This window comes from Coturnix japonica, chromosome 5, assembly GCF_001577835.2.
Source record: "Coturnix japonica isolate 7356 chromosome 5, Coturnix japonica 2.1, whole genome shotgun sequence".
Classification (NCBI taxonomy): domain Eukaryota; kingdom Metazoa; phylum Chordata; class Aves; order Galliformes; family Phasianidae; genus Coturnix; species Coturnix japonica.
In genome coordinates this window covers 27,333,676-27,361,583 of record NC_029520.1, presented here as the reverse complement: position 1 = coordinate 27,361,583, position 27,908 = coordinate 27,333,676, and the positions used below count along the sequence as shown (strand labels likewise).

The following is a 27,908-nucleotide window of genomic DNA, read 5'->3' as shown; positions in this document are numbered from 1 at the left end:
ACAGGAATTACTTTTCAATGGGGATTATTTCCTAATCACCATCTTAGCTGAAAATAAAAATTGTCATAGAACTATATATAAACCCATCCAGTTGTGGCATGCCAGCTTTCACAATTTCAAAATCTTAATGAGTGATTTAGGTTAGCCTGCAGTCAAAATGTTGCTCCCAGGAGATCTGTTTCTCTACAGTGACAGCAGAATTTGTTGTCTAGCTAAAAACAGCATTAAGATTCTCTTTAATCACCATTACCTGCTGACTGCAGTTACTAATACTAATGTGTAAATCAACATAAAAATATATCAACATAAAAACATAAATATAATGCACGTACACTGCTCATTAAGGGATAACAAAATTCAACTGATTTTTTTATGCATACATGTTTTGTGAGATTGGGAATGTTGAATTTTACTGAGATTTAGTAAGTTTTTTATTTAAGAATTAAATTTAGGTAATCTACATATCTAGTAAAGGTGGTGTTTTGTTAATGCTGTTAAAGAGATCGGCCAGCCCTAGAGATTTTTGTGTTGTCTGCAATAATGAAAGGCAGAAACATCATTACTTTTTTCATGAAGTTACACTCTGTGTGTTTATGTCATCCTTACCTAAATATTTCAATTCATTTGCAAGCAAATTTAACAAAGGGCAGATGCCTCAAAACTCTAAATGGGGGTACTATAAATGGGGTACAATAAAACTCAAGTTGAGTGAAAATAGTTCGTGCTTATAGCTTGATGGAGTGGAAAAACTTGAAACATACTGATGGAAAAGGATATGAATGAGAAATGGTGGACAGAGAAAGATATTCACTGTGTCTTTTTCATGTCATTAATTTTGAAATTTCATCTGATATCATCTTTTCCAAAAGTAGTTTTACATTGGTTTAAAAGCCTTCACAACATTTCCTAAGTGACTTTTCAAGAGACATGGCCATTGTGTTACATATACAGAAGTGATTTAAATTAGTCTGATTGGTGATTTAAATTACTATTTGCCTAAAGGGTGAGAAAGTGCAGATTATGGTAAACAGAACTTAATGACTTAATGTTAAGAATTTACACTTAGTTTGCTGGCAGACAGGGAATGAATGTGTTGGATGGGACAACTGCCAGGGCAACTGCTTTCCTCAGATTCCTCTGACCTATAATTAAAAATATGGTAAATTGTGTTTCATTCCTAATGATTCTAGAGCCATTACTCTATCTTGACTCAAATTTAGACACAGCCTTTGGTAGTGATTTCTACTCAAGGAAGTAGCTGTCTACTATTCACAACAAAGCAGTTATTTATAATTTATGAATCCACTGCACCTGACGCCTTTTTTTTTTTTTTTTACTGTTTTTGAAAAAGTCTACTTCTAAACATAACACAAAAATAACGAGAAAATAAGCAGTGAAAACATATGACAAAAGCCCAGTGCCAATCTTGCATTATTTTGACAAACAAGCTTTTGAGAGAAAGAAGCAAAGCAAGTTAAATGATAGTGAAAAAGCTCTAAGGCAGTGATTTTAGGAGATTCTTTTAATTATATTTAATAATTTAGCACATTAGATGATAAAGTTGATGACTCATCAGAAACACAGGCTTTACAGCAATTTTTTATCTCAGCAGCCAAATAATTCCAATTGACAGAAAAGCACATGATATTTATCCTGTTGAGTTTTGTATCTTAAGCAGAATGTTCTCTGTAGCATGTTCTTTAAAAGACAGATAGCACTGATATCTATTTGTTAGAATAAGAAAAAGTAACACTGTTAGAATAGGTGGCAGGCAGTGTAATTTTAACTACTGTTAGTGCAAAAGCCTCTGGGAAGTGCATCTTACCGGTTCTTCTGCACTGCCTGCCGCATGATGGCAATAACTGATGAGACCAGGAATGGGCTGTTCACCTTTTGCCATAATAACTGCTGAACTGGTGTAGGATGGATGTTTCTAATGCACAACACATAACAGCTATGAATACAGTGACAGGAAAATATGAGACCAAACAAGCAAATGACTGAAAGACAATGAGGTGAAAACAAGTGTGAAGCTGAAATGTCAAGCTCACATGAACACAGCCTGTTTAGATGTCAGATAATTTCTGTCTTTAAAATTGCATACATTATTTTTCTTTGTCTATATTAAAATAAATCAATGAATTTTAAAAAATGCATTAATAAAAACTCAGAGTTGCATCTGATAACTTCCTTAATTCAGCCTTTTAAAGACATACACAACCAGGATTTTCCATAAAACGATGATCTCCAGCTGTAGCTGTCTTAGACCTGAATTCACACGTCTGGAGTTTGAATGTTGCTGCTTTGCTTTAGAAGTTCTTTATAAGCATTTTGAGTTATGTGCACATTCAGTTCCCATAGTTGGAATTAAAAGTACAGCAAGTAAATACAGAGCTCATTTATTTGTAATAAATGAGTGTCATTCTTTTTCCTTTTGTAGTCTCCAATTCATAATTTTGGTCTGAGTAACGCTGAAGTAACAATCACCTATAATTCGTAGTTACACAGAGGCTCTAAAGACAACATGATGACACTTAATTTAGTGACAGAATTTCACATTTCTCATGCAGTAGATTGGATAGCTTATGACCTAACCTGCTACGTAGCTGTCATACTTTTTATGTTTTTAAAAACCAAGCGTCATTACAAAATGGAAAATATAAGTTAGTGAATCTTGCTGTGACTCCTTAGTATGTCACTAGTTGGACTGTGCACATCCAGGAGCCTGAGTATTTCTGATCGTTTCTTTTAAACCTAACACTAAACATGCTCTGTCAAGTCAGAATATAATATCAGAATATAATTAAAATGTAACCTGCAATCTAAATAATAAACAATGCATCTTCCAATGAAATCGGTGATCATTTACTGAAACAACATTCATATACTCTTAGGATGCTAAATTTCTATGAAATGTATCCAAAATATATCTGTTTGAGCACATCAACATTGACGTATAGACTTGACATGCAAATGAATATTGGTGGAAAGTACCTGTGCGAAGCTAAAGAGTGTCTTGGAAACAAGCCAGACTCACCTTAGCTGCAATGGCTGCTGCAGTTATATGTGAAGAGGAACTGTCCTCTGTTGATGCAACTCCACTATCCTTCTTCTCTTCCTCCTCTTCCTCACACTGTACTCCTTTGTCCTCTGTCTGCTTGTGAGGGCTGGTGGTTGGAGGAGGAGAAAGAGGAGGTGGTGGTGAAGGTAGATCTTCTAGCTCATCGTGTACCTCCTTTACTTTTACAATGGCATCTCGCAAGAGATCGATGGCATGAGGTAGGGCTGGCAGTATAAATTGAAAGCATTCCTATGCACAAGAAGAGAAATGACTATGAATAGTTACTCGCAGAAGCAAATAAAGATTTTTCAGATTTGCTCTTAGGAGATATTGGGGATTTTGATGCATCTTTTCACCTGATCGTAAATGAAAATCAAAATGCCCATTACCAATGCTCTTAGAAAAACAAACAAACCAAATCCCCAACAACCAACCAGCTAAAAAACCCACCAGAATCTGAACTGAGGATTCAAATATTTTAGTCCTTTTCATGCAAACATAGTAAGCAGTACAACAGTCAAGAATTAATGCAATTAATCTAAAACTGGATTAAAATGTAGGAAAACAAGAGTTAAAATTTTAATGAATGCATAAAGCAGAAGCACATTTATGGCAGTTGGCAGTATTATTACAGAAAGGCAGAATAAAAACATTAACTCTATCTCTGCAAGGTTATTAGCTTCAAATAACTTCTGTTACACTCATTCACAATTTGAGAATGTTTCATAATAATTGCCATAATTGTACTTTTAAATAACGTTATTGTTTATTTTTTAATTCATGAACTTATCCTTTGGGCCTCGCAGGCAGTACTGATGTCATTATAATTTTATGTAACTAAAATAAATTTACCTTTGGTAATCTATTTTTCAAACCTCTCCTTGCTCCGTGATTTAAAAGCCATCAAAAAGTTTATTTTGTACAGTCGGAGAAAAAACACAGATGCCATGTAACCATTCTAGCTCTGCAACAGGTGTACATATTTCTAGCTACCTTTAGTTATTTCACCAAATAAAAGAATCATTCGTGTTGCAAGGAACCTCAGGAAGTCATTAAAATACTGAATTCAGACAGGTTGCTTTGGGTTTGTTCAGCCTAGTCTTGAAAAAATCCAAGAACCGAAGCTCCCCAAATTTTGTGGACAACCTGTTCTAATGAGTAATTATCCTCATAGTGATTTTTTCTTTATCTTTTTATCCAGTTGGAAGCTCCCCTTCTTCAATTTATGACTCATCCTCTTCCCAGGCACCTTAGAGTAAGGGGTTTTCATGTCTCGTCTGCTCACTACATAGACATATTGAATTACTGGAAAATGATGGCAAGGTCACAATAATGAATTGCCAAGGCAGTACAGTTAGAGTTGACAAGGTAGCTGATGTTATTCCTTTCATCGCTTTTCATCTTTTGTTTCATTTCAACCATAAAGAAGACTTCTCAAAATTGTAATACTGGAATTTAAAGAGTGCAAAAACTAAATAATGATAAATATTTTTAAGCAGATACAGTAACAAGTATTTTCAATAAATAAAAATGACTATGTTAACAAACCGTCCATCAGAGAATAGCAGAATTTATATGACCCAGTTTGTAAGTCAGAATCATGACTCACAAACACTATTTCCTCAAAACCTCTAAATAAGAATCCATCTTTCAATCATACCTCTGGGGGTAATGAAAAGTCAGACTACTACTCAGGTATTTAAATTCTATAAACATTTGATTTGTTACTCTAAACAACTCAAGTAAGCAGATGAGCAAGAACTGCTGCATATAATGAATATATATGAAAAATCTATTTTTAAATATAATAAAGAAATATAATTTCTGTTGCAACTGTAAAGCTCACAGTTACTGACCTTCCAAAGTACTATTTTAAAAGTGGTTTAAAACACTGAGGTATACAACCACCCTTACTTCAGTGAAAAAGCAGATCTCAAGCAAGCAGTAAGCAAGGAGATCTGACTACAAATAATGAAAACATACATTAATTATTAACTCATTAGCAAGCAAACTCCCCCCACTCCTACCACTGAAATAAATCCTTGTTGAATGAACTATTGATAAGTTAGTTCCCAATTATGCTATTTCTAACACTCATTGTTTTAGGCAATTGCTAGTATAATCACATAAATTGCCACAGACCCAAAGATTTTAACGTGTATTTGGTACTTTCATACTCAGTGTCATCTGACAGTATTATATAGCTTTATAAAGGCTGAAATGAAATGAAATAGACTAGAACAACACAAAAATTGAAGTAGACTACAAACCTATGTTCAGTGATACATTCCATATAAATTCTCTGGAGAAAATATGTTTGGCATCACCTGCATTTTTCCTTTTGCTCACTACCATGCCAGTAGAGCAAAGAATGCTCAAAATTCTAGCAGGCAACTGAGATCAGAGAGCTGCTCTGAAGTTAAGCAGAAATGCCAAGCTAGCAACTCCGATGAACAGAAAGACAATGGCATGGCTACAGAAACAAATGGTGAATTTGGAACACCAACAAATTTTCTGCTTTGGATTATAAGGTTTTTTCCTCTCCATTGTGCTATACTAGTGTTACATAAAATAAAGAGCTGACCAAAATGTATATTTCAATTAGCTGCTAGAAGTATAGCTAAGAATGGTTACATTGCTATGACACCAGTGGAGACATCTTGGATATTTTCTCTATGAGACAGTGTACTAGTCAAAAACAGTTTATTTTACTTATTTGAAAGATTAAAACTTAAATCTGCAATTTAAAATTTGACTCTAAGATCCTATTCCAACAGTGTCCTTTCCAGTACCAAACAGTCTTGAGATGGAGAGACTCCGATGACTCCTTTCACACTGAGACTTAGACTCCTTGATAAGGAAAGTTTTTATTCTGGTGCTCTGATCAAGCTTAAGTAAACAGTTATTAGCAACAAAGGTTAATCTAGTTGCTTTCTTCCTTCTACTTCTATTGCAACATTGGTTTTGACATAAGAATACATACTCTCCTTTCCTAAATGAAATCCGTGCTCATAAAAAAGGGGAAAATAACAGCAAGAGGGAGTTTCACACACTCGGTTCAGACTGCTCTTGCCTTCATTTCCTTCAGTTTTGCATTGTGTCCATTTTTTAAATGGACATTTACACTGCTGTCACGTTGTGTTAATATATTTAGTTTTTTATTAATAAAATAAGCATACTGGTGCAATTTCATAGCTTTTATATAAGCTTCTTACGTGACTGCATTAATAAGATGGAAATAATATTAGCATGTCATAAAAGAGAAAAATGAGAGCAATGCCTGGTAACAACCTGCCCTATTTGGCTCCTGAGAACAAGTTTGTTATAGAAGCAATTTCTGTAATATGCATCTTAAAAGTCTTTGCTGAAACCTCTTGTTTTGCAGATGTTTTATGTTTAAATAAATTGTGACAGAACAGATGATCAACATCACAGGATTAAATAAAGCTTATAACAATCTTATATAAGAAAATCAAGCTTTTTTTTTTTTCTGGCAGAATTGCCTCTTTATTAATCACTTATATTTGAAACTATTGCTAAAATACTTATTAACATATTTCATTTCTTTTCCTCATCCCTCTTATCTAGCTTCATAGTCTGAGCACCTCCAGGCAGAAAAAGACTTTTTTTTCCCCTGCACCTGGTACGTTAGGGGTGCTACTGAACACTACAAAAATCGGTAGAGATTGCAAGTTATTCTACTTCTTTCATAAGTCAATAAGAGAAGTACAGATTTCTCAACAAAAAGGAAGTACGAACTTCTTACCAATGCACCAATTCTCCAAGGTGAGGATTTAATTGCTATGGTCAGACACTTTTTTAAAAAGGTTGCTGATGTAGTACGAGGCCTGGAGAAGGATTCCCATAATTGATATGGGATTTATTTTAGCAATTTGTATAACTGTACAGCTCAATATTCAGTTCAGTAGAGTATATGTGAAGAAAGCTGCCCTTCCAAAGCTATCAATCAACTGCACAGATGGAAAAAACATTGAAAAGACTGAACCTTACTAACCCAGAAAGAGTCCTCCTGATGTTTAGTTGAGAAGAACTGTCTCATCCTTAGAAGAATTATGCTTCACAGAAGCATAATTTCTTCCAATTAGGAACAAAATCACCACTCACAGCAGAAACTCAGAAGCATCACTGCAATAGCTTTTGCTCAAGTAATCAAGTATATGATTTACCAAACATATGGGCTCATACCTCGTCTACGTTCATTATGGAAATGATTGCCACCATAGCAAAGACTTTTAGCTAACTTCTAATAGTGGAATAGTTGCTCAGAACTATAAAGGTTCTGAATATTTATTCCTAAAAACCACTGTTTTCAAAACATCTTGTAAGAACATCATATACACAACAACTCTCGTACAATTTACAAAGGCTACTGTGCCTTTATATATGACATCTTCCTCTGTACATAACAAAAGGTGTCACATCTCACTTGTTGAATAGAATAAAGTACTGCACTTTGTGATTTGCAAGAGAAAATACAAATGAAAAGCCCATTTCATATCAATCTATATTCCAGAACAGTGACATGAAGTTTCTATTCCCTGGGGGTTCAGTTACCCCACGCTTGTCAGAATACATAAGTGAGTACACTGATTTAATGTGAGGGGACCTATCTGGAAGAAGTTGAAAAGGTAAATCAAAGATCATTTGATCACTAAGTTAATAAAGGTGATCTCAAGGTTGAGAATTATATAGTTCCTTCCATAAATAGTTCCTTTTTGGACAAGTACATGACAATGTATAAACAGGCAGCAGGAAAATCAAGACATACGAATGAGTTTTATTGAACAGTTGAGATTCTGTATTTTAACTTACTGATGTAAGGCCTTTTCCCTCTCAAAAGCAAAACAATTTTCCACCTTTTTTTCTATTCTTGCCATTCCTTTCTCCTTCATACTAAAATATACTTAGTAGTACCTTGATCCTCTCTGGTACAGAGGAATGTTTTAAGGTTACTAGTGGCAGCAAATATTTTTATATCCTAATACAGAAAAGTTGCATCACAGTAATCCTAGAAGAGCAGCCAAGAAGGTACACGGACACAGATGCTCACTGCAGTGTTGGCAATTAAGCATCTGAAAATCAAGCTTCTTCCCAAAAAGAGACCTCACTTAAAAGAGAAGGAGGTGGTACTTTTCATGAAACTATACAAGACAACAGTGAGTTCGAGAGTCACTGCAAAGGTGCGCCACGTGAGGACAGCACACCTGACATCAACTGTTAAATCCATCTTATCTGAGATTAGTAACTAAAAAGCAAAAGCAAAGAAGCAATATACTCAAGAAATTAGTGTTCATATGGCAAAGCTACCTATTTTATCAGATGTTTAGCTTTACCTTACAGTTTTTTAAGGCTTGAACTTTACCTTAAAATTCCATACATCAAAAATATGGGAAAAAAAGGGGTGATAGGTCCTTTGCATACATTGAAAAAGTAAACCTTTCCCCCTTTCAAGAGAAAGCAGATGTCTGTATCGGGTACATGTTTGAGTAGGCTGTCCTTTGGAAACAAAGAAATATAACATTAAGTTGATACTGGCTGCTTAGAATTGTCACCTGCATGTTTTTCAAACTTCTGATTTCTCATAGTCATATGAGAATAGCAATATATAACAATGGTACTAGTGAATAGTAATTAGGCTGCATAGCAGAGGAAGAAATCTCAGAATATAGCACATATTCATGTGATCAATATAAAGCAGTCAGAAAATAAGTATGAATAAAAACATATATCCAAACTTCCTTGTCCAAACTGAGGAAAATGTAGGAAGAAGAAAAACTACAAAGGGTGTCAAGTCTGATAGCCATATCCAAAATATTAAAATTTCTCATATTCTTAAAAACTATGCTCCATTTTCCCCTCTTGCTGATCAAAGCTGAAAATATTCTTAACTCTCCAGTAAGTTCTACAATACACTAGGCCTTCCTCTTCTGTGTGAAAAAGAGTACTTTATTGAAAGCAGTAGAAAACATGGGGATCAGGCACAGGCTGACTGGAAAACAAGAAGGACGTGTAAGACCATCAGAGTCCTCATTAATGCTGCCTACTACAGATAGCACTCTCCTTCAGTGTAAGTAGCGTTGCACAGTACTTTCAATCAGAACTGTATTGTCCGTGACTAATGGGGATGCTGCACTCTGTAAATATGTATTTCAATTGACTTTTGTAAAACTTCTTGTAGCAGGTACTTTCTACCATTCAGGACACTGGGAGGAACTTATCGTCAGTCCTCAGTAGAAGATCAGCAAGAACACTTCTTACCTGTGACCCTTTCTTGCTACCTGGCAGATTAATTATGAGAGTTTTCCCTCTGATTCCACATACAGGTCTGAAAAGAAAGAAATCCACAGTGAAATTTTTGTACGCAAATGTCTTCACTGTAGAAAGAAGAAAACATTTAAGATAAAACCTATAATTTACTAGAATTTGTCAAATCAATTTCTGACATATATATTTGCTGCTAGTGTTCTCACAAAACAGCTTAGGAAAAGGTGAAAAAGTGTTTGACAAGGGATGGAAAATTCTGACATTTAATTGATAGTGTAAACACCAGCTAGATTTCCATCTTCTTCTACTTTTGTGTAGCACTCATAATTCTGTTGTTTACTTCTGTCAAACACATTCTCAAGCAAATAGTTCCCTGGTAACGTAACTGATAGTTATCAAAAAGTATTTCTCTTGACAGGTTAAAAACTAAGTCATGCTGGTTGCATTACTTCAAACACATTCTATTATTATTATTATTTTTTAAGATACAGCATAAGAAAAGCACAGCAGAAAGAAATTCTGAAGCAAATATTACACTTAAGTAGTTCAAATCTAATTCTTCTTAAGAGTCTCCTACTCCTTCGAAAAAGAAGAAAATAACTTCTGAAAATGCAAAATTATATTTTAAGTCTTCAGTGATTTTCTTTGGTCTTGATGCAGTGCTGATATTGTACACTCATGTGTTGAAGGGGATCCTCTTAAGCTTTCATTTAGAGCTCATTTAGAGCTCAAGTGTTCTTCCTTTCAGCTAAACAAACAAACGAAAAAAAAAACCAAACCAACACTTCTAGATTTCATCTGGAGGAAAAGCCACATGCCTCCCCATGTTTTTGTTTACCAAAACAGTGGTAAAAAAACAGAGCTAAGATATAAAGCTAAGGAAAAGGTTAAGAGCAAAAGCAAACCACAGCAATATGGAAGTTACATGGAGAAAACCTGTAGCAGTCTCTTTTTCAAACAAAAACATGAATCAAAGTGAAGAAAGGAAAAAATATATATATCGACAGGATATTACCGAACTCTTGAGTAGCTGACTTCCTTGGATTTTCTCCTTTACTTTCATTTAGAAGTACCATGGCATTTTCAAGCAAAGTAACAAGTATTTTAGTGACAGCTGCCCTAAGGCACACACTTAAATACTACAGAGACGGTTTTTGTGCCACAAGATTAACCTCTGATATTCTAGTCAAACCAACTAAAGGAGAAGTCTTATTTTCAACTGACAGCTTTAATACTCCCTGACTCCAAGCCCCTGTCTTCCTGCACTCACTTCTTACATGTTATGGGCCCTAAAAACTCGTGGTAGCTGACTAACATTCTACCACTATAAAGTGAAGAGCCTGAGTTAAAGAAAAATGATCATGTGCTACTGTTGTGGTAGTCAGACTGTAGTTTATGACATGTTAAAACTAAGGGAAACAGGAAATTTCCACTGAAGAAGTTCAAAGATACCTAGTACCTAAAGACAGAAATGGGGTTGCCAAAAATTTCTCATGAGAACATGTAAAATGTTCTATTCTATGATTCTAAAAGCAAGTTTGCAAAAAATAGTGTGTGCTCACAACAAAACAAGCAAATATGTGCACATTTTCAGTAATTTGAGAGAGAACATAATGATCTTCCTCAAAACGGGGAACAACAGATAGATGCTACAGATCTTACATTATCCACAGCCTTAAGAAATTTTTTAAAAATATGGAGAAGTTGAGGGAAAAAATGGAATATAATCAAGGGAGCTGAAGGAAAAACAGAGTAAAGAGACAGAAAAAAGCAAACATGTTAGATGAAAATTTAGATCAGATGCAGAAGTGGAAGAGAGGAACACCTTCCAGGGAATGAATTATGATTGTAAAAACAGAATAAATGTGCAAGAAGACAGGGAGTACTTTGAAAAGCCTCAGTAAAGACTGGAACGGCATGAGTAATTGGCTTGGGTAAGGAATAAGAATTTACACAGAGAAACAGGAAAATTTGAAAGGTCTGTGATCCAATGCACTCCCAGCTAGACCTCAGAACAGGATCCCCATTATGAGCATTTCAGAGGCTTCTCATCTGCTGTGAATGTAGTCTACAAAATAATTTACCACTTTCTAATTCTGGCCCATGGTCAGGAAGACAGTCAATAACTTATAACAATTTCTAAAAGTTCAAGTGATAAAATTCAACATGATTGATCCAACATTTTTAAAACTGTGTGTGATTTACAAAAGTGTCACCTTAACACTGCAAAATGAAGATCTATTTTTTTTTTTTTTTCCTTTTTTGGTAAATTACATGCATAAGTATCTGTAAAATCTGCATTTTCAAATGAAGTCAATGACAGCCAAACTTGGGATAGCAGAATTCACTAAAAAACTCCATAGCACACATGCTTAACCTAATTTTATCTGAATTGTATTATAAAGATACTGACCCTTTGTATGTTAATCACGTTTAGACCTGAAGTAAAGGTTTTCACTGGAAATTCTTTACAGGTCTAACATGACTGCATGCAGTATCTATATGAAAAAACATTTTCATTATATATTTACAGAGGAGTTATATTCCACCACTGTCTTCAACGACTACTGAAAGTAGCTTGAGGTTAAGGAATATCTTCTTGCTGTATGGATGGAAGACAGCTTGCAACCCAGCAGTTTGGTTCCATTACCATTAAAACATCCTTTCAGCCACCCCTAATCACAGCACATCCTAAATTAAGCTGGGTGTCATCTAATTGAGTATCTTTATCAGAAAAAGAACAGGTAAATTAACTCTTCCTCTCTTTGATTTAGCTTTGCTATACTTTAATTTCAAAATATACAAATCATGACATCAAAAATTATGTCAGATGAAAAAGTGAGAACATTTGCTAGTTTTAATGGAATCTGAAGATTACTTTGGTAGTGCTGTCATTTGAGGTACACAAAGTAATATGTAAAGCTTTCAAATATTTTGCTGAATTTGTAAAATTCTCATCTAAATGTCCTTTAAAAATCAAAGCATCTGAATACAGAGTTTTAGACAGATTTGAAAGTGTCTCCTTTATATTCTACTGATGTAATTATTTTTATGTTCTTATTATGCGATGAGAAAACAAAAAACTCTAATAATAACCCCTTACCTTGAAATGACAGGCAAGCACTAACTAAACTACAAAATATATTGATAATAATAAATCTATCATAGGAAAATGATTCTGGCAATCTTGAAAAACCAACACCTGAATGAAATACAGGGTAACAACAGGTGTCTCTGGTAAACAGGAACATGGGGAGTATCTGTTGCTAACTATTTAAACAAGAAATACTAAAATTTATGATTCAATGTATTAAACCTGAAAGCACGTTGAGAGAGCTTTTGCTGATATTAGATTAAAACAAAAAACAATACATTTATATTTTTATTTTTTGCATTTTAGTACTTGAACAACATACAGAAGAATTCTTCACTCAAACTGAAATGTCACAGCTCCAGGGTGCAAAGACAGCTGTTTAACAGCATGCATCAATATTACAAATAGTTTAGCACAGAAAATACAGAAAGATGCTGTGTTTAACAGAGACTACAGAGGAAATAAAGAGAATGCAATTATCATTGTTGGAATTTGACCACTTCTCTGAAATTAAGCCTTCTAGTCCTGATAACATCAGCAATCTTCAATTATTTTTATCTGGTCATCCCACTACCTTTTACACTTCTAAGTTAATAATTCACTTCATATTCTGAAGGAAATATTCTTACCTAGACAGCATGCCCAGAGGAGTTACATTAAGTGACCCCATCAGCATTGCCAGGGCCATCCCCGGGGCTTCTCGCTCTATTACTTCTTTAGTGGCCTGCAATCAAAGATTAAATAGCAAAGTGAGTGAAAAACAACGAGGACTGGGAAAATATTAAATAAACTAAAATTTGGGCAAGAAAATCTTTTGTTTGCTTCAGAGCCAAAAGATGTCCTTGATAAACTCTCAGCACTCGAATATGTTGAAGAATTTTCTCTTGGTTGCATAAAATAGGGACAAGAGGGTAGGAAGAAGCACTGTTAGCTGCACTTATTGTGAGGATACCTACAGAAAATTTTACAAGTCAAGACCCCACATATGGAGGAATACTAACGAACACCACATGAACAACTCCCTCTAGCAGAAAGGAAAGAATATTTGTGAAGAATGAAAGAGTACACTGCATATATAATGATTTGTTCCTTCTCCCCAGTCTGTCACATTTTCCAGGTGAGATTTTACCAGGTTCAAGAAGGATAAATTAATCTGTGCAGAAAACGAAACAAAAAAATTGCAAAGGGAAACCCATGTAGCAGGAAAGCAGAAAAATAGTAAAATGGTAATGATAATGGCCAGAGGCTGACGCCTTCCCATTTTATCATGTCAGCAAAACAGCAATTCCAAACAGGCTGGTGGCTTTTATTCACAAGCAGTTTCTATGCTGTGGGCACTGAGAAGCCTGGAAGCAGAGTCTGAAAATTCTTCTGTGTTAAGTCCTTTTCTTATACAGGATATCAGCTGTGAAATGATTATCCGGGAATGTTCACAAACTTCTGTCTTTCCTTTCTAACATAAATTTTATTAAATGTCCAACCTGCTCTGGCTTCCCAAACTCCAACTTATTTTTGGATAAAATACCTCAAAGGAGGGTTACAATCCTACCCACTTTCCATTTATATTGCAGTGGTTGCTTTTCATTGGATCACCTTGATTCCCATTGTAATTCAAGATTCTATGTTATTTGTCACAACTAAAATGTTCACAATGCTCATGAAACTACAAAATCCACTGTAAAACATCCAGCCAAACTACTGTGCTTTAATGCCACAGCTACCAAGACAGAAAAACATGTTTTAAATGTATGGACACAGAATAAGCTAAATATTCTTGGCAGTTTGACATGTTAAAGAATACAAAGGAAGAAATCCAGACAAATGATTTTGTGGGAAAGATTACATTACAAATCAGATCTTAATACTTTGAGAAGCTTCCAGTTTACAAAACAATATCACAGAGAAGGAAAACATGGCTTAAAAGTTTTTTCCCTATGATTTAAGAGTGCAGAAAAAATAATTTTATTTATTTATTTATTTTGCATTAGTGAACAATTGTTTTTAAGGATGAAACACAGGCAGAGAAAATTTCAGCAAAAATCTCTGTCGAGACCTTGAGAACTTGGTCAGAATTGCAGCCACTTCCATAGAATAAGACTGATGCATTTGTTTTGCAAAAACAAAGTCAAATTTCCTACTAGATTTATGTTATTCTTCTTTGATTTGAATAAAAAATACCAGAGATTAAAAAATAAAATAAAGAAGAACTATATTATATATTTTATGAAGTCTACCCTGCAAGTAATGCCTCCTATTTTATGACGTCAGCCTACAACGTCAGAGGTAGATGTTGTTGGTATAACAGGAGAGGCTGAAACTTCCCAACAATATTCCACTAAATTTTGTTGCCATGTGACAGATGGCAGCAGATGGGCAATCTGACAAAATGGCATCTGACATGAAAGAGTGTATGAAGCAAAGATGCATAATTCCTCCGTGAGGAAACAATGGCACCCACTGACATCCATTGATGCTTGCTGGATGTCGATGGAGACCAAGCAAAGGATGTGAGCGCGGTGAGGGGTGGGTGGTGCATTTCAGCAGTGGTGACCCTAACAGTGGATCACCTCTGCCATTGCAGATTTTGAGAAGCAGAACACAGAGGCCCAAGTTCAAAAATGCATAGCTAATGGTAATGACTCCATTGATAAATAGCATTTTGTAGCTGAGAATGTGCTTTATTAAACAGTGTCATTGTGCTCTTTGTATCTGTAGTGGTTTCCATGAAAATAAGTAGGAGGCATTACTTTCAGAGCAACCAATGTCTATGCAATCCAAGACAATTCCTTTTCACTCAGTGTGGCCCAGGCAAGCCAGAAGGTTGGACACCCACGCCATACCGTAGTCATACAGCAAGAAAATTTTACAGGAGGAAATACATAAATCAGAAAAAGAAATGAAAACAAATCAGTCCAAGTATTCCACTGGCCATTTTCAAATATTACCACTAACAATTTAATGTGTTTTAGAGAGATATGTCATTATCAGAAGGCATCAGACACAACTAACAAGTAAATTGTCAGGTATTTTATCAAAAAGCAAACTTGGAATGTGCTACTGTGGGAAGTGGGAACTTTGGTTTATACAAAATCAAACAATTTCAGTTCAGTAGCTGAGAGCAGTCTCTTATTTCCAGCATATCCACTTAGAACAAAAGAAAACACCCAAAATATACCTACAAGCTCTCCAACATGGCATCTGTTTTTTCAGAAGCAGGTTAGAAATGATATGGGCAAAATTAAAATATCTGCATTGAGGAAGAATGCCAAAAGGTACCCACTGAGGTATTAAATTAGCAATTACACATTAAAAATTCTGAAGAAAAACGCTCTGCAGTGTTGAAGGGACATTTTGCTGACAATGAAAAACTTGGTGAAACACGGAAGTCTCTATGTGTGCATACACAATAAGTATATATCTACGTCCTTTATTTTCAGCTAATGCCTTGCTTCAAAGATATTCAAAACTAGTTTTAAATATAAAGTGCATTTTGAGATTTCTTTTCTGCCCTTGAGCACAGTGACACTTTGAAGATATCATTAGTTAAAATTCTAAATAGGCTTCAAAGGTAGTACAAGATGCAAAAGAGTTCCACAAACAATGACCCTGCAGCTCTGGGAGTCCTTCAATGAAATTTAAGTCCATTCTCTAACTTCACAAGTAAAATGACCTTCACAAAATGTCACTGCTAGCAGCCAATGTGATTATTAAAAATGTATAAACTAAGCAGCAGCAAAATCTGAAAGGGCAGAAAGTCCAAGGAGCGGTACAGCCCTCAACACTAGTTTCTAAAAATATTTGTTTCAAAATATATACGCTTGTATTCATTTCTGCAGGCAGATTTCTACAGACAGGGGAACACTTCCTACAGTCTAGCTGGACAGATGCAACCAAAATGGCTGCTGCAAAGGAAACATCTTTTACAGTGACATCTGCTCTTGAAATAAACCACTGAAGAGTCCACTCTTGGGTTGTCCTTAAATAACACTTTATTTAAATGCGTGGCATACAGAAGATAGAATCACCATCAATCACACCAGGAAGCCCACTCAAGACATACGCAAATGTATGAATGAAATCAAGGATGCTGCAGTGAGCTGCAGATAGTTTGTATCCATCCCTAAGGTCTATTAGTTCTACCTAAAAACGTACTGAAGTGCTGCTGGACAAATTTTCTAAAACACCTTTCAAGACTGAAGGAAGGGTGCAAGAGAGATGCAGAAAGTCCATAGCACCTGGGAGTTACAGCCTGGCACCAGTGTCTGCACAGAAGCAGCCTGTTAACGACCGACAGTGCCCCAGCTCTTCCATGTTTTATGTAAAAGAAAATACTGCAACAGAGTTGTTGGTAGCCTCACCACCAGCAAGCCCTTGTCTGCTGCATGGAGCCATGGCACTGGCACCTTCTCCTCTAGAGAACACAGCAAGGGCAAGGGAATGAGTAGGATGGAAATAAGACTACAGAAGGCACCATGGACTGAAAATACATGAGGGGAAAACTCATAAGGAAGAAAAGAGAAGACAGAATACTATACTACTGTCAGACTGTGGGTGAACCAGAAAAAGAGAGAATGGGAGTGGAAGAAATGAAATGCCTGCTCCTGAGAGAAGTGGCATTAACAATTAGAAAATCATTTTGAACTATCACTCTTCAGGATTCTGTAACAACAGAATGAGAACATTTCTTTTCTATCTCATTGCTACGTAAACAAATCCAGTATATTCTGAAACATGTTTTTGATAGTATTCAAAGTGTCTTTTTATTGGAGTTAGAGCATTATGTTCCCAAACCAACTGATATATTTTTAGATATCTTTGACGTAGTTGTGGTTGCTTAACAGATGGCTTGCTGCCAATTGGTTTGAGAGTTCTCTTCTGCTTCACTGCTTTTCTGTTCCTTCATATAAATTACATTAGGTGAAAGCCCTTCCAGGCAGCTTGTGAAGGATATACCCACTGCTGACTGATTTAATTAAAACACCTAGGACTCTTCTTGAAATGCACAGAAATTCCTTATCTTTCTCTTTCAGGTATTAAGCACGGTGAAGTTTGACCTCTTACCAGTAAGTAGTGATCTGAGACATAATTTTATATACCCCTCAGCAGTATCAGGAGAGTAATATAGAACTATCTTTTCAACTAAAATGCAAATAAGAGACTGAGAAGTCATCATAAATTTGATTAAATTAAGGTGATCTGTCAGGAAGTATTATTTCTGTTGGAAAACTTCAAATATATGATTCTGCATAGCATATCATAAAGCTATTTATGCAAATTAATGAACAAATTTACACTTAACAGGCTATGGAATTAGCATAGGTAACATATTATTGCATCACGGGTTTTACACTTTATATGAAAGTTTTAAAAATGTTGAATCAAACAAATAACTATCTGCCCTCTCCACCAAAACTTGCAGACCACAAAGTCAAACCTCTCAGAGGAATGGACGAAGAAACTGTATGGAGATAGTTCAGCTGAACGTGCAACATAATTTTCAGTCATATCTGTTAGTGAGATGTATAAGTAGTGTGTATATTAGTAACAAAACCTGTCTTGCTCAGCTTGCAGAAGAGATACCACCTTACAGGTTATTTGGTATACTTCTGCTGGAGAGACTTCATGTGGCAGTAATTCCTTTTCAAAAGTCAGCAACTGGAGCTTATCATCAACTTCCTCGCTCTCATCTTGCAGGCGAGAAAACAGAGCTTACACAGAACTAGACTGATTACAGCTTCTTATCTAAAATTCAGTTATATATTTCTTCTCTTAGTACAATACCAAATAAAACTTGCAGCAGTTTGTTACTCTTAATATGTTGGAAAGTTACTGGATAAACATCACTTTTCAGTTACTCATTCATGCCATCATATTGTCTTTTCTTGAATTTTTGTTACACTATGCCCCCAGTATCCTCTGTGATGACATTCCATATCTTTTCTATGGATGGAAGGCTTAACAAGAACCACGTTCTCTAATGACCTCCAAAATCAACTTTTTTTGGCTGACCAATCAGTTAATTTGGAAAATGGGTGTTACCATATGTAATATTGCTGCACCGCAACCAAAGCTGAGGCAGTTATAAAAGTCATTCGAACTTTAACAAAGTCAGCAACTTTCTAGTGATATAAGCTATCTTTGCTACTTGTATCGGTTATTCCATACAGAAGACCTTTCGAAGGTCTTAAAATAATTGTTAGGATATGTGGAAATTTTAATTGTTGCATCTCCAATGTGCTACAAGAGTATCCTCAACAGAAAACAAAAATTCAAACCATCTATAGTACGCGACCAATCAGACAGAGCAACTCTGGGAATATTATCGAAGCACAAAAGATATCAAACCCAGAATTCATAGTTTAAATAATCTCAGCCCTGCTATTTTTGTGCCAAGGACCAATATGGAATTCTAAAAGGATCTGCCAGAGGACTATCCTTTGTTCTTTTACATTTGAACCGTACAGACAAAAATAGCCCTCTACTGTCCTCATGCAAACCGGCAGAATATCTCATTATTAATACTGAATACACTAGTGTTTATAGTGCAAGAAAGGAATATGCTACCATGACCAAAGAGGAGTTGGAATTCAGAAGTACACAGATGATGTGCATCTGTTGCATAAGGTTCCTAACGCGAATGAAATATACATTTTGATTGGACAGGTCCAGGAGTATGTTGGGGTGATATGACTTGTAATCACATTAATCACAGGTCCTGGATAACAACTTGATAACAGACCATGTAAGTCCACAACAATGCCTAGAACCCAAAGGCAACAAAGAGCTGCTCCTGTAGAGGGTGGATCCCAGAAAGAGCTGGTTGCTGTCATATTAGAGCTTTTGACAAAATTAACACCCACAGAAATGAATGTGTCCATATTCACATTAAAAGTATTAGCCCCATAACCACTGTTTCCTCAGCAACAAGCAATCCACAAGTGCTGCTAGGGTGGGTCTATAAAACCTGTCAATGGATTTATGGTGGCTTATTCCATCTACTTCAGTGGAATTCTATCAACATGATTACTTGCTCCTTTTTCTTCTCCCACCTCAAACCAAAGTACAGTCAAAGATGGATGAAACCCTTATTAAAGTAGTCAACTAAAAATGAAATCTACAAACGGTTGTATCTGCACACATCAATAACATATCCACTGACAATAGGTCTGCAGCACAGGAATACTGATTTGAAGTTTGCTTGCTTTCTCAGCATATTCACAAGGACTCTGCTGCCAGCAAGATCTCACACTTCACAGGATGACCTTACAAAATTTACCCGTGTAAGGAACAGAAGTGTCACAGCAATTACTGCTGATAGATAAGATTAAATACAAACTCTCTATTTTTCCATGAATCCATGATTCCTAGTGCTTGCAACTTGCTTTAAAATACCCTCACTCTCTTCACTGGAACTCATGATAACATTTGTTGTTACCTAATGCCTACGGCATGAGATCCTAAAGCCTGGAGCTAATTCCATATTCTTCCTGTTTATAAAACAGTATCAGCAAATGATTCTATCAAAACAATTACACTGTGCATACAAAAAAGAAACACAACTGCTTGGCAGAGGTACCTCTGACAATACCTCAATAACTTCAGCACGACTAAGCCATTAATATGTTTAATTGTTTGACTTCAATGATACTGCTACTTTTTTACCTAGGAGTATAGAAGATAATAAAGATCAAACCCAGTAATATTTACTATAATTTTCCTCAGAGACCCTTCCTTCTTCAACTGAAATCAAGCCACTCAACAGATTTACTTCACAGTGTTCAGCTTAATTTTTACTTATATCTTGCAAAACATTATGGGGAAGATGCTTCATACTTTATATGTAATAAAGTTAAATCAATGCAGTAGGAAAACCAGCACTGTGGGATTTGTAATTTGCATCCGTACCTCACCAGGTCATTAAGTTTTCACTCAAACCTGGCTATATTTGATTTACATAAAATCCACATATCAGTGATTTACCAAACTCATTTATACATTAAAAATGTTAATGAAATTGTTGCAACTGGGCAACCAAACAATATGCCACTCCTAAATGTAACTTATAGTGTATATTAAATGTTTATAACAATCTCTTTTAAATCCTGACAGATACACAAAATTTTCAGATTGTAAGTATTTATACCATCCAAACTAATCTTACATGTGCAATACTGCTCGTCCCTACTCACAGTGATAAAATCAACAAAATATTCATTGTTAGAAACAGTTAACCAAGCAAACAAAACACTTAATAAATGCTTTTATGCTCTACAAGGGAGGCATGTAGGCCGTATGAAGACTTATACAGCCCACCTGTTCCAGCATGTTAAAGTTGTATAAGTCCTAGACCTGTGTCAAAAGATAAAGTGTTCATAACTGGGAGAAGTTATAGGGTTTCCAGCTGTCATTTTCACAAGTAAACAAGTCCTTGCACTTGGATCCAAAGTAGGGCCAAGTGGTATTTCCTTTTTCAGACCTATTTTTAATGTGCTACTGCTGTGCTTCCCACCACAACTCCAGTTCATGCAAGAATCAATCCCCAGGTTCAGCAGAAGTAGAAAAGATGAAGACAGGCTGTAAAAGTAGTGACACACTACTGTTATTCCAAAACCACCACTAAGTGTATTTAATATTATCTTCTTCATTTCCCTAGAAGTACTTCGAACTACTCTATGCATTTAACTCTCTGTGCAAGACTATTTGTTATCAGTCACTATGTTTGCAAAATTCTTTAAAAACTAAAGTAGAACAAAACTTCAGAAGTAAAAGAATTTTGTTCTCAGCTCACCACTGAACCATGGAGTAGAAATAAGAGAAACAAGCAGAAACAATAATCAATACAGGTAAGGATTCTACAATTACTGGAATTGACAATGTAATGAACACTAAATAATGTCAGGGAGCTAGGGAGCTGTTTTGCATTAAAAAATTACTCTGTGTTGTACATTTGGTAAATATGTACTAAATACGTACTAAATTCCAGACTATTTGCATACATCAAAGAAGAAACAGGGTAATGTTAATTTCATTCAAAACTAGCTTTAGAGTGTACTAAGCAGTACAGTCTAGAATTAAGAAGAGAAACAAAACCATCCCTTTTACATAGTTATGATACCACAGGACGAACACCTATTATTCATGAATCCTCATTAGCACACACAAATAGTGAAGACAACAGTCAGAAATTTATGCTACTTTCTCCTAAGATATTGCCCAGTCTCCTTGACTTTGAATGAACCAGAAGTCTATTCACAATTTTACTTCTCTAAATAAAAAATTCTGTAGTGCTTTTGAGAACAGCAGGAACATTGTCTGTTGTTTCCTACTATTTGCTACCTTCCATGAAGTATAAACATTGCCTATGAACTCCAGTGAGGTTTGGCCATACCTCCTTCAAAAAATTTTAGGTCAATGTCAAAGATTAAATAAAAAAAAAAATCTCTCCTGAAATGCATCTTCTACAGTAAAATGTACTGAATATGTACTTAATGATAACTTTTCAAGCATTTACCTTGACAACTTAAGAATTACTAAAAGCACTTTCTCTTAAGATTGCCTTAAATAGTATTTTCACTATCCAAGTAAATGATGAAGTATGGTGATAATAGCTTTCAGGAACTAATGCCATAACATAAAAACTCATAAAAACAGTAAGATCCAGTAATGCAATTCATGTGTCCAGTGCCTGAATAGTTGCTGATGTAGATATACCTGAATGATGTGCTCACTGGAACCGAAAAACTGAACAGATTTTGAAAGCAAAAGTGACTCTAACAATTTTCTGTACAGTGTTATTTAACTCCTGGCATGAATAATTTTTGCTATTCTCCAAGATTCTCATTAATTGGATGAAAACGTTTCTTAGAGAAGATGAAACATGACACTCCTAGGATAAACTCATTGCACTTTACTGCCCTGGAATTGACAGATGATATCTAAAGAACACATTCAGTCCATTACCTATCATTTGACTTTATCATTTTATGCTTTAAGATCTAAGGGCATAATTCAACTGTCTTGCAATAGCTCTCAAAGATGGACCGTGTCTGTTTGCCTCCTATAACTACAAGAGCAATGTGCACACATTCAGAGAACTGCAACCACAAATAGCTCTATAAATATTTACTTAAAAAAAAACCAAACAGACATTAGATATGCTATGTGTCTGAATACAGTTAAAGAAAAAAATCCTTTTTCTTTCTGTTTTGTTTTTTTAAACCAAGAAAACGAAACAAGGATATAAATTATAATTGGGAAAAATAGCTGTTCTGAAAATGTGACAAGCTATTATCTGAGAAAAATGCACAAGTTCCAGCTAGGGTTGTTAAAGTCCATCTTACTAATGCTTCAAATATCAAAAGAAAACTACCCTCTTCCTGCAAAGAGTGCTGATGAGTTAATAGCAGCTTCTCTTTAAGATGCTGCGGGAAACAAAGTTCCCAGGAGACAAAGAAATCTGCTTTCTCTGTCCTTCTCATCCTTGGAATCACCAATGTGAAACCTGCATGCTGTGTAGAAGTGCTGGAGACAGACTGTAGTTTCAGGGTTTTCTGTTCATGTATTAATTCCGAATACAACAAATATGGATCTATCTGAGAGAAATAACAAGTCAGCTCATAGTAAAGTGGCAATTAGCTATTCATTTTTTTCACTATTGAAAAGGAAGTTGTAGTCCCCAAAATTCCTGGGCGAAATTTATGAGACAGAAACTACAACATATTCTTTCAACTAAACATATAGTTTTTCAAAATGACTAAAATATTTTTACCATAGCTTGATCACTACAGATGAAAAGCCCATTTCCTTGGACATTTTTACCATGAAGCTGCCTTAGTCAACACTACATCAATTTTCCAGAAGGCAAAATTTTCAACCAGGAAAAATGCATATGTTGAAGGAAAAGCACAGTGTTCATCTATCTTCAGTTTCAGAATTTTTCTGCCTTTTGTTTAAAATTTATACATCCGTATTATTCGGAAACAAGCCATTTTTATGGAATAACATTAATTTAGAGAAACTGTATTAATTGAAATGATACACCTGTGATGATATGACCTGCAGTTCTTGGGGTAAGAAATGAGGTCAAGAACTTTCCAGTAGCCCTACAGTGCAAGAGTGAGTGCTTCTCCTCTCTTCTAACATCCTCACTTCATGCCAGTTCTCAAACAACATTCTAGGAAAGAAGCAAAACAGACAAAGTAATATCAAGAGTTAAACCTTTCAGAAAATGAATTGCCACTGAGATCTGTTCTTTTACCCAGAACCCTCAACAGTGAGAAGCTGGTGGGAAGTGAGAGACTGCAAGCCTGTTGTTTTTAAGAATTTGCAAAGTTGTGAAAAAATATGTTTGGAGAAACAGGGAAGAGTTGCTAAGAGTGAGAAGCCTAGGACACCAAAAGGTTCTTATTGTCCTGAAGTTCCTTGGAGCTGAATAAAGCAGTATAGCAGATTTTGAGGTTTCAGTGTGACATCAGGGAGAAAATCCCTGCTGGCTCTCACTGTGTCTGTCTTCCACACTTGGAGCTGTTCTCCAGTGGCAAGCTTGTGTCAGAAGCAAGCTATGTTCTCATAGGATACCTCTCAAAGCCAACAGATAGTCTGGCAGAAGTGAAGAGGTACCGAGTCAAGGGTGCTGGCTTACTGGTTGGATTTGATATCAGTCAGTGTATTTAGGGTATCTCTGAAGATAACAAGAAGATAATGTATACTATATAACATATAATAATATATTGAGAGTTTAATAACTTAAGTCAATAGGATATGACAATTATTTTAAGTGTAGGAAGACTTTATCATGAAATTACAACAGGATTCTTTATGAGAGAGTATTTATTCCAGTTCCTAGTTAGTACTGGATTCAAAAGCATGATTTAAATTACAAACACTCACAGTAAGTTAGAAATGGTTACAGAACTAGGAAAACAGAGGACAAGTGAGTGTTATTAAAAGAAGCAGAAAATTGTACTTCATGCAGTAAGCTCTGCCCATGACTTGTGAACCCTCACCATGGATCTTACATGTGTAGTCAAGTCTTTGTTCTTAATCTGTGAAAAAGTGACACAAAGGGTTCTGAAAGCTAGCAACCAAATATTCTTCCAGTACCAAAAGTTCAGCAGAGTAGGAAGCGACAACTAGAACACACTGCAGTTTGGTAACCACATACTGATCCTATGTCCTTTTTTTAGGTCAGCTACAAACTCGTGCTTCCAAATAAGAGACTTGTAAAATTTCTTACTTAGCTTCTTTGATTCAGTGTCTGATGGACATTCAGCCCTTATTCTCTCTGAGCCTCAGTAATGTACTGCTTGCCTTTTTTTTTTTTCCTCTGTTATTACCTACCTTCCATGGGTACTGCAAGAATTACTGTATATAACGTTAGTGATTTGTTTTAGTGCTGAATTTGATACTTCACACAGCATTACCAAACAGTAATATACCTATCAAATGAAGTGACGGAGTAAAGATTAAGTAAGATTTAGGACCTTTTGGTTTTTAGTTTTGGCTGTATTTTGTTGTTGTTGTTGTTTGTTTTTTGTAAGGAGGGAGAGGGATTTGAGTAAGCAGATCTATGAAAAAGCTGGATGTGGGTATTGACATCAGTTTTTGGGCTGGTATGTTGAACTGAATCAGATAATGAAGGAATCAAACATTATTATTTCCCCATTCCTTACTTTTCTTCTTAATTTTTCAGACTGATACATATTTAGGAATAAAATCTAGGCAGGTGGGCAGGACAACGTGACAAAAATGCCAGGCATAAAAGCAAGTGGACAGGAATGCAAAAGAGCAAGTATCAGTAAGTAAGCAGACTCAAAGAGCAGCAAGGGGACACTATAATCAAGAAGCATGTGAAAGGCAGGAGGAAAATGCCAGGCATTCAGCAAACTGATAAAGCAGTACCAAACAGCAGGTGTGCCAAGCAGCAGAACAGCTCCGCAGTCAGCAGATGCACTCAGCAGGAAGGTGATGTCAGGCACTCAAAGTGGGAGACGTGGCAGTGGAAAACCACTGCCCATGAGTAATCAGATGTAAGGGACAATAAGGAGGCAATACATGCCATTCAGCAGATGGGCAGGGCGGCAGATAGTCAGTGTCTAGCAATTAGCTAGTCAAGAGGTAATGCCAGACAGACAGGCAAAGGGCCAAGATTTTGGGAGGACAATGTCACACAGCCAGCAGTAGAGAGAAGAGAAAGTAGTGAGTGCCAGGCAGTCCCCAGACAGGCAAGGTAGCAGAAGACCAATGCCCATGAATAATTGGATGCAGCTGTCAGCAAGGATAAAACATAAGCCTGTTAACCGACTGTCAAGGCAGCAGGGTGACAGTGCTTTTGCAGCTTAAGGTACCATGAGTGAAAAAGTCCCAAGAATCTAGATGCTCACCCTCTGATAACGTGATTAGATCAACAGAGTGAACCATGAAAATCCACGGGAGAATAGCACACAAATGGAAACAGCAGATGAATCTGACCCTAGCACTTGGGGAGGCCATGGGACCTTCCTATAAAACAAAAATATGAGAATCCACAAGAAAATCAAACAAATGGGAAAAATGCATCTAAGAGCTATTTCTGATGATGATTTAAAAAGCAAAAAAATACTAGCAAAGAATTAGTTTGGAAATGGTTGGGTGGGATTGAAAATGTTGCTTACCCCTCTCTGGAGCCCACATAATGGGAATGTTGGGAATTTCTGCAGCAGAAAAACAGAAGAGAAAAGGGATTTCTAACTCCCAGTTCAAGGAAAGCATGTAAATTTAGGACTGGGTAACCTCTTCGGGCAAAAAAATGTATATTCACCTGAGTATTTGTCCATCCCCAGATACATGACTTTACTGAGGTTTTTGAAAGATTAAAGAAGCCCACATTCACTTTCATCTCATGACATCCCACCCCTATTTCCCCAAACCACACTTACCTCTAGCACAAGGTGTGTAAGAGGGGAAAGGGAATGGTCTTGTGAGCTCATTCCCATATCCACTGGAAAATAGTTGTGAAGATGACAAGGAATACCAATTAGCCAGTGTTGGCCATTTGTGAGACAAACTGAACAAGTTATCAACTGTTACTCATCACTAGTGTAGGCTCGTGTTTGAATTTGGCCTAGGTAAATCCACGCTATACAGCGTAGCTTTAGTCTTTTAAGTCTTGTGGGAAAACCTATGGCAAGAGTTGCAAAAATTCAACCTATGATGCACAGAGCACTCTGTTACTAAACATGGCTGTTTTTTGTAAACAAATACTTTTTCAGAAACATGTAATCAACACTAGAATGCAAGAACTGAGAAAACAGCGGTAATGAAATTCAGCAATTTAACTCATCTGTCATTTCAATCATGGGTTATCTTCCTGGTCACCAAAAGGAAAGCAAACAGGAATCACTTTGCTAGCAATTTCTGTTCACTTAGAAGCCTGTATTATGTCTGTACTTAACTGCCTATCTATTAACTTCTAATACTAATACTGAACACCTAAACTCATTTTAATCAGGGAAGAACACACAACAAGAAGCAAACTCCTCCCTTTGTGCAAACCATGAAAAAGCTCAGACACAATAAAGGAATCATTAGTACTAATATGCCCTGTTGAATTATGAATTGGAAAGGTCACCAAGACAGTATAGCTATGTATTCATAAGCAACAAAGCTTTTTAGGAACACATTACGGTAGTAACAGGCTTCATTATTCATACTGATCCTCTGGGTATCAGCCATTCATTTGCCTTCCAGCCAAGCAAGGCACAGGAATAGTAGAGATTAATATAACCTTAGATGTAGAAATCATAGAATAGAAATTTCTTCCATATCCAAACTTCTCTGTATCAAACACTACTATCTGGGCTTGGAACAGAGTAGCAGAAAATTTAAGCAGAGGAGGCTAAGAGATTTAAATTATATGACTAGTGAAGGCATAAACTAGCCAGGAGCAAAATAGTATAAATGACTGAGAAAAAGCAGAACATTTCTCTTCTATAAAGCTGAACATATTTTAGAGCACATAAGCACATCCTGGTGGTTTTACCAACTCCTGATTTTGTGGCTAGCAGCAGCTAGAGTTAGCTGAACCGCATTAAGAGCAAAATTGCTATCACCTTATCTCCAAAGGGAGACCTTTCAAGGCTCAATGAAAATGAACTATTACAAACTAATCTTCAAGAACCACTGTGGAAGAAAAAAATACTTCATACATCCAGTAGTAGAAGTTTAAAAATCAATAAGAACTAGAATTAGCAGATTCTGCTCCTCACTACCAATTTTGGCATTCACCATACAAAACAACTGGGAAAAAGAATATATGCATATGCATGAAGTGCATGGAAGCTGAAATAACTGTAAACAGTCTGAACAAAGGTTAAAAACATACTGTTTTCTAATCAATATTTGATAAGACTTCTATATCTGTGTGACTACATAGCCATGTTTTTCTCTCCAAATACTTTTAATTAACACTTTGCTGGAGAACCTGCACTG

The 27,908-nt window shown here is 35.9% G+C and overlaps 1 protein-coding gene across 27 annotated transcripts in view; it reads right to left on the bottom strand.

The window, feature by feature from the left end:
* GPHN (gephyrin) overlaps positions 1-27,908 on the bottom strand; it is a 242,589-nt gene that overhangs the window by 84,034 nt on the left and 130,647 nt on the right. For 12 of the 27 annotated variants that reach the window (XM_015864840.1, XM_015864845.2, XM_015864844.1 and 9 more), the window contains 5 exons: positions 26,093-26,131; positions 13,070-13,164; positions 9,341-9,407; positions 3,038-3,310; positions 1,826-1,933 (listed from right to left, as the gene is read on the bottom strand). In XM_015864840.1, coding sequence (XP_015720326.1) covers positions 1,826-1,933; positions 3,038-3,310; positions 9,341-9,407; positions 13,070-13,164; positions 26,093-26,131 — 582 coding nt within the window. The remainder of the gene's footprint in view (positions 1-1,825; positions 1,934-3,037; positions 3,311-9,340; positions 9,408-13,069; positions 13,165-26,092; positions 26,132-27,908) is intronic. The other 15 variants (XM_015864852.1, XM_032444767.1, XM_015864856.1 and 12 more) reach the window with 3 other exon arrangements.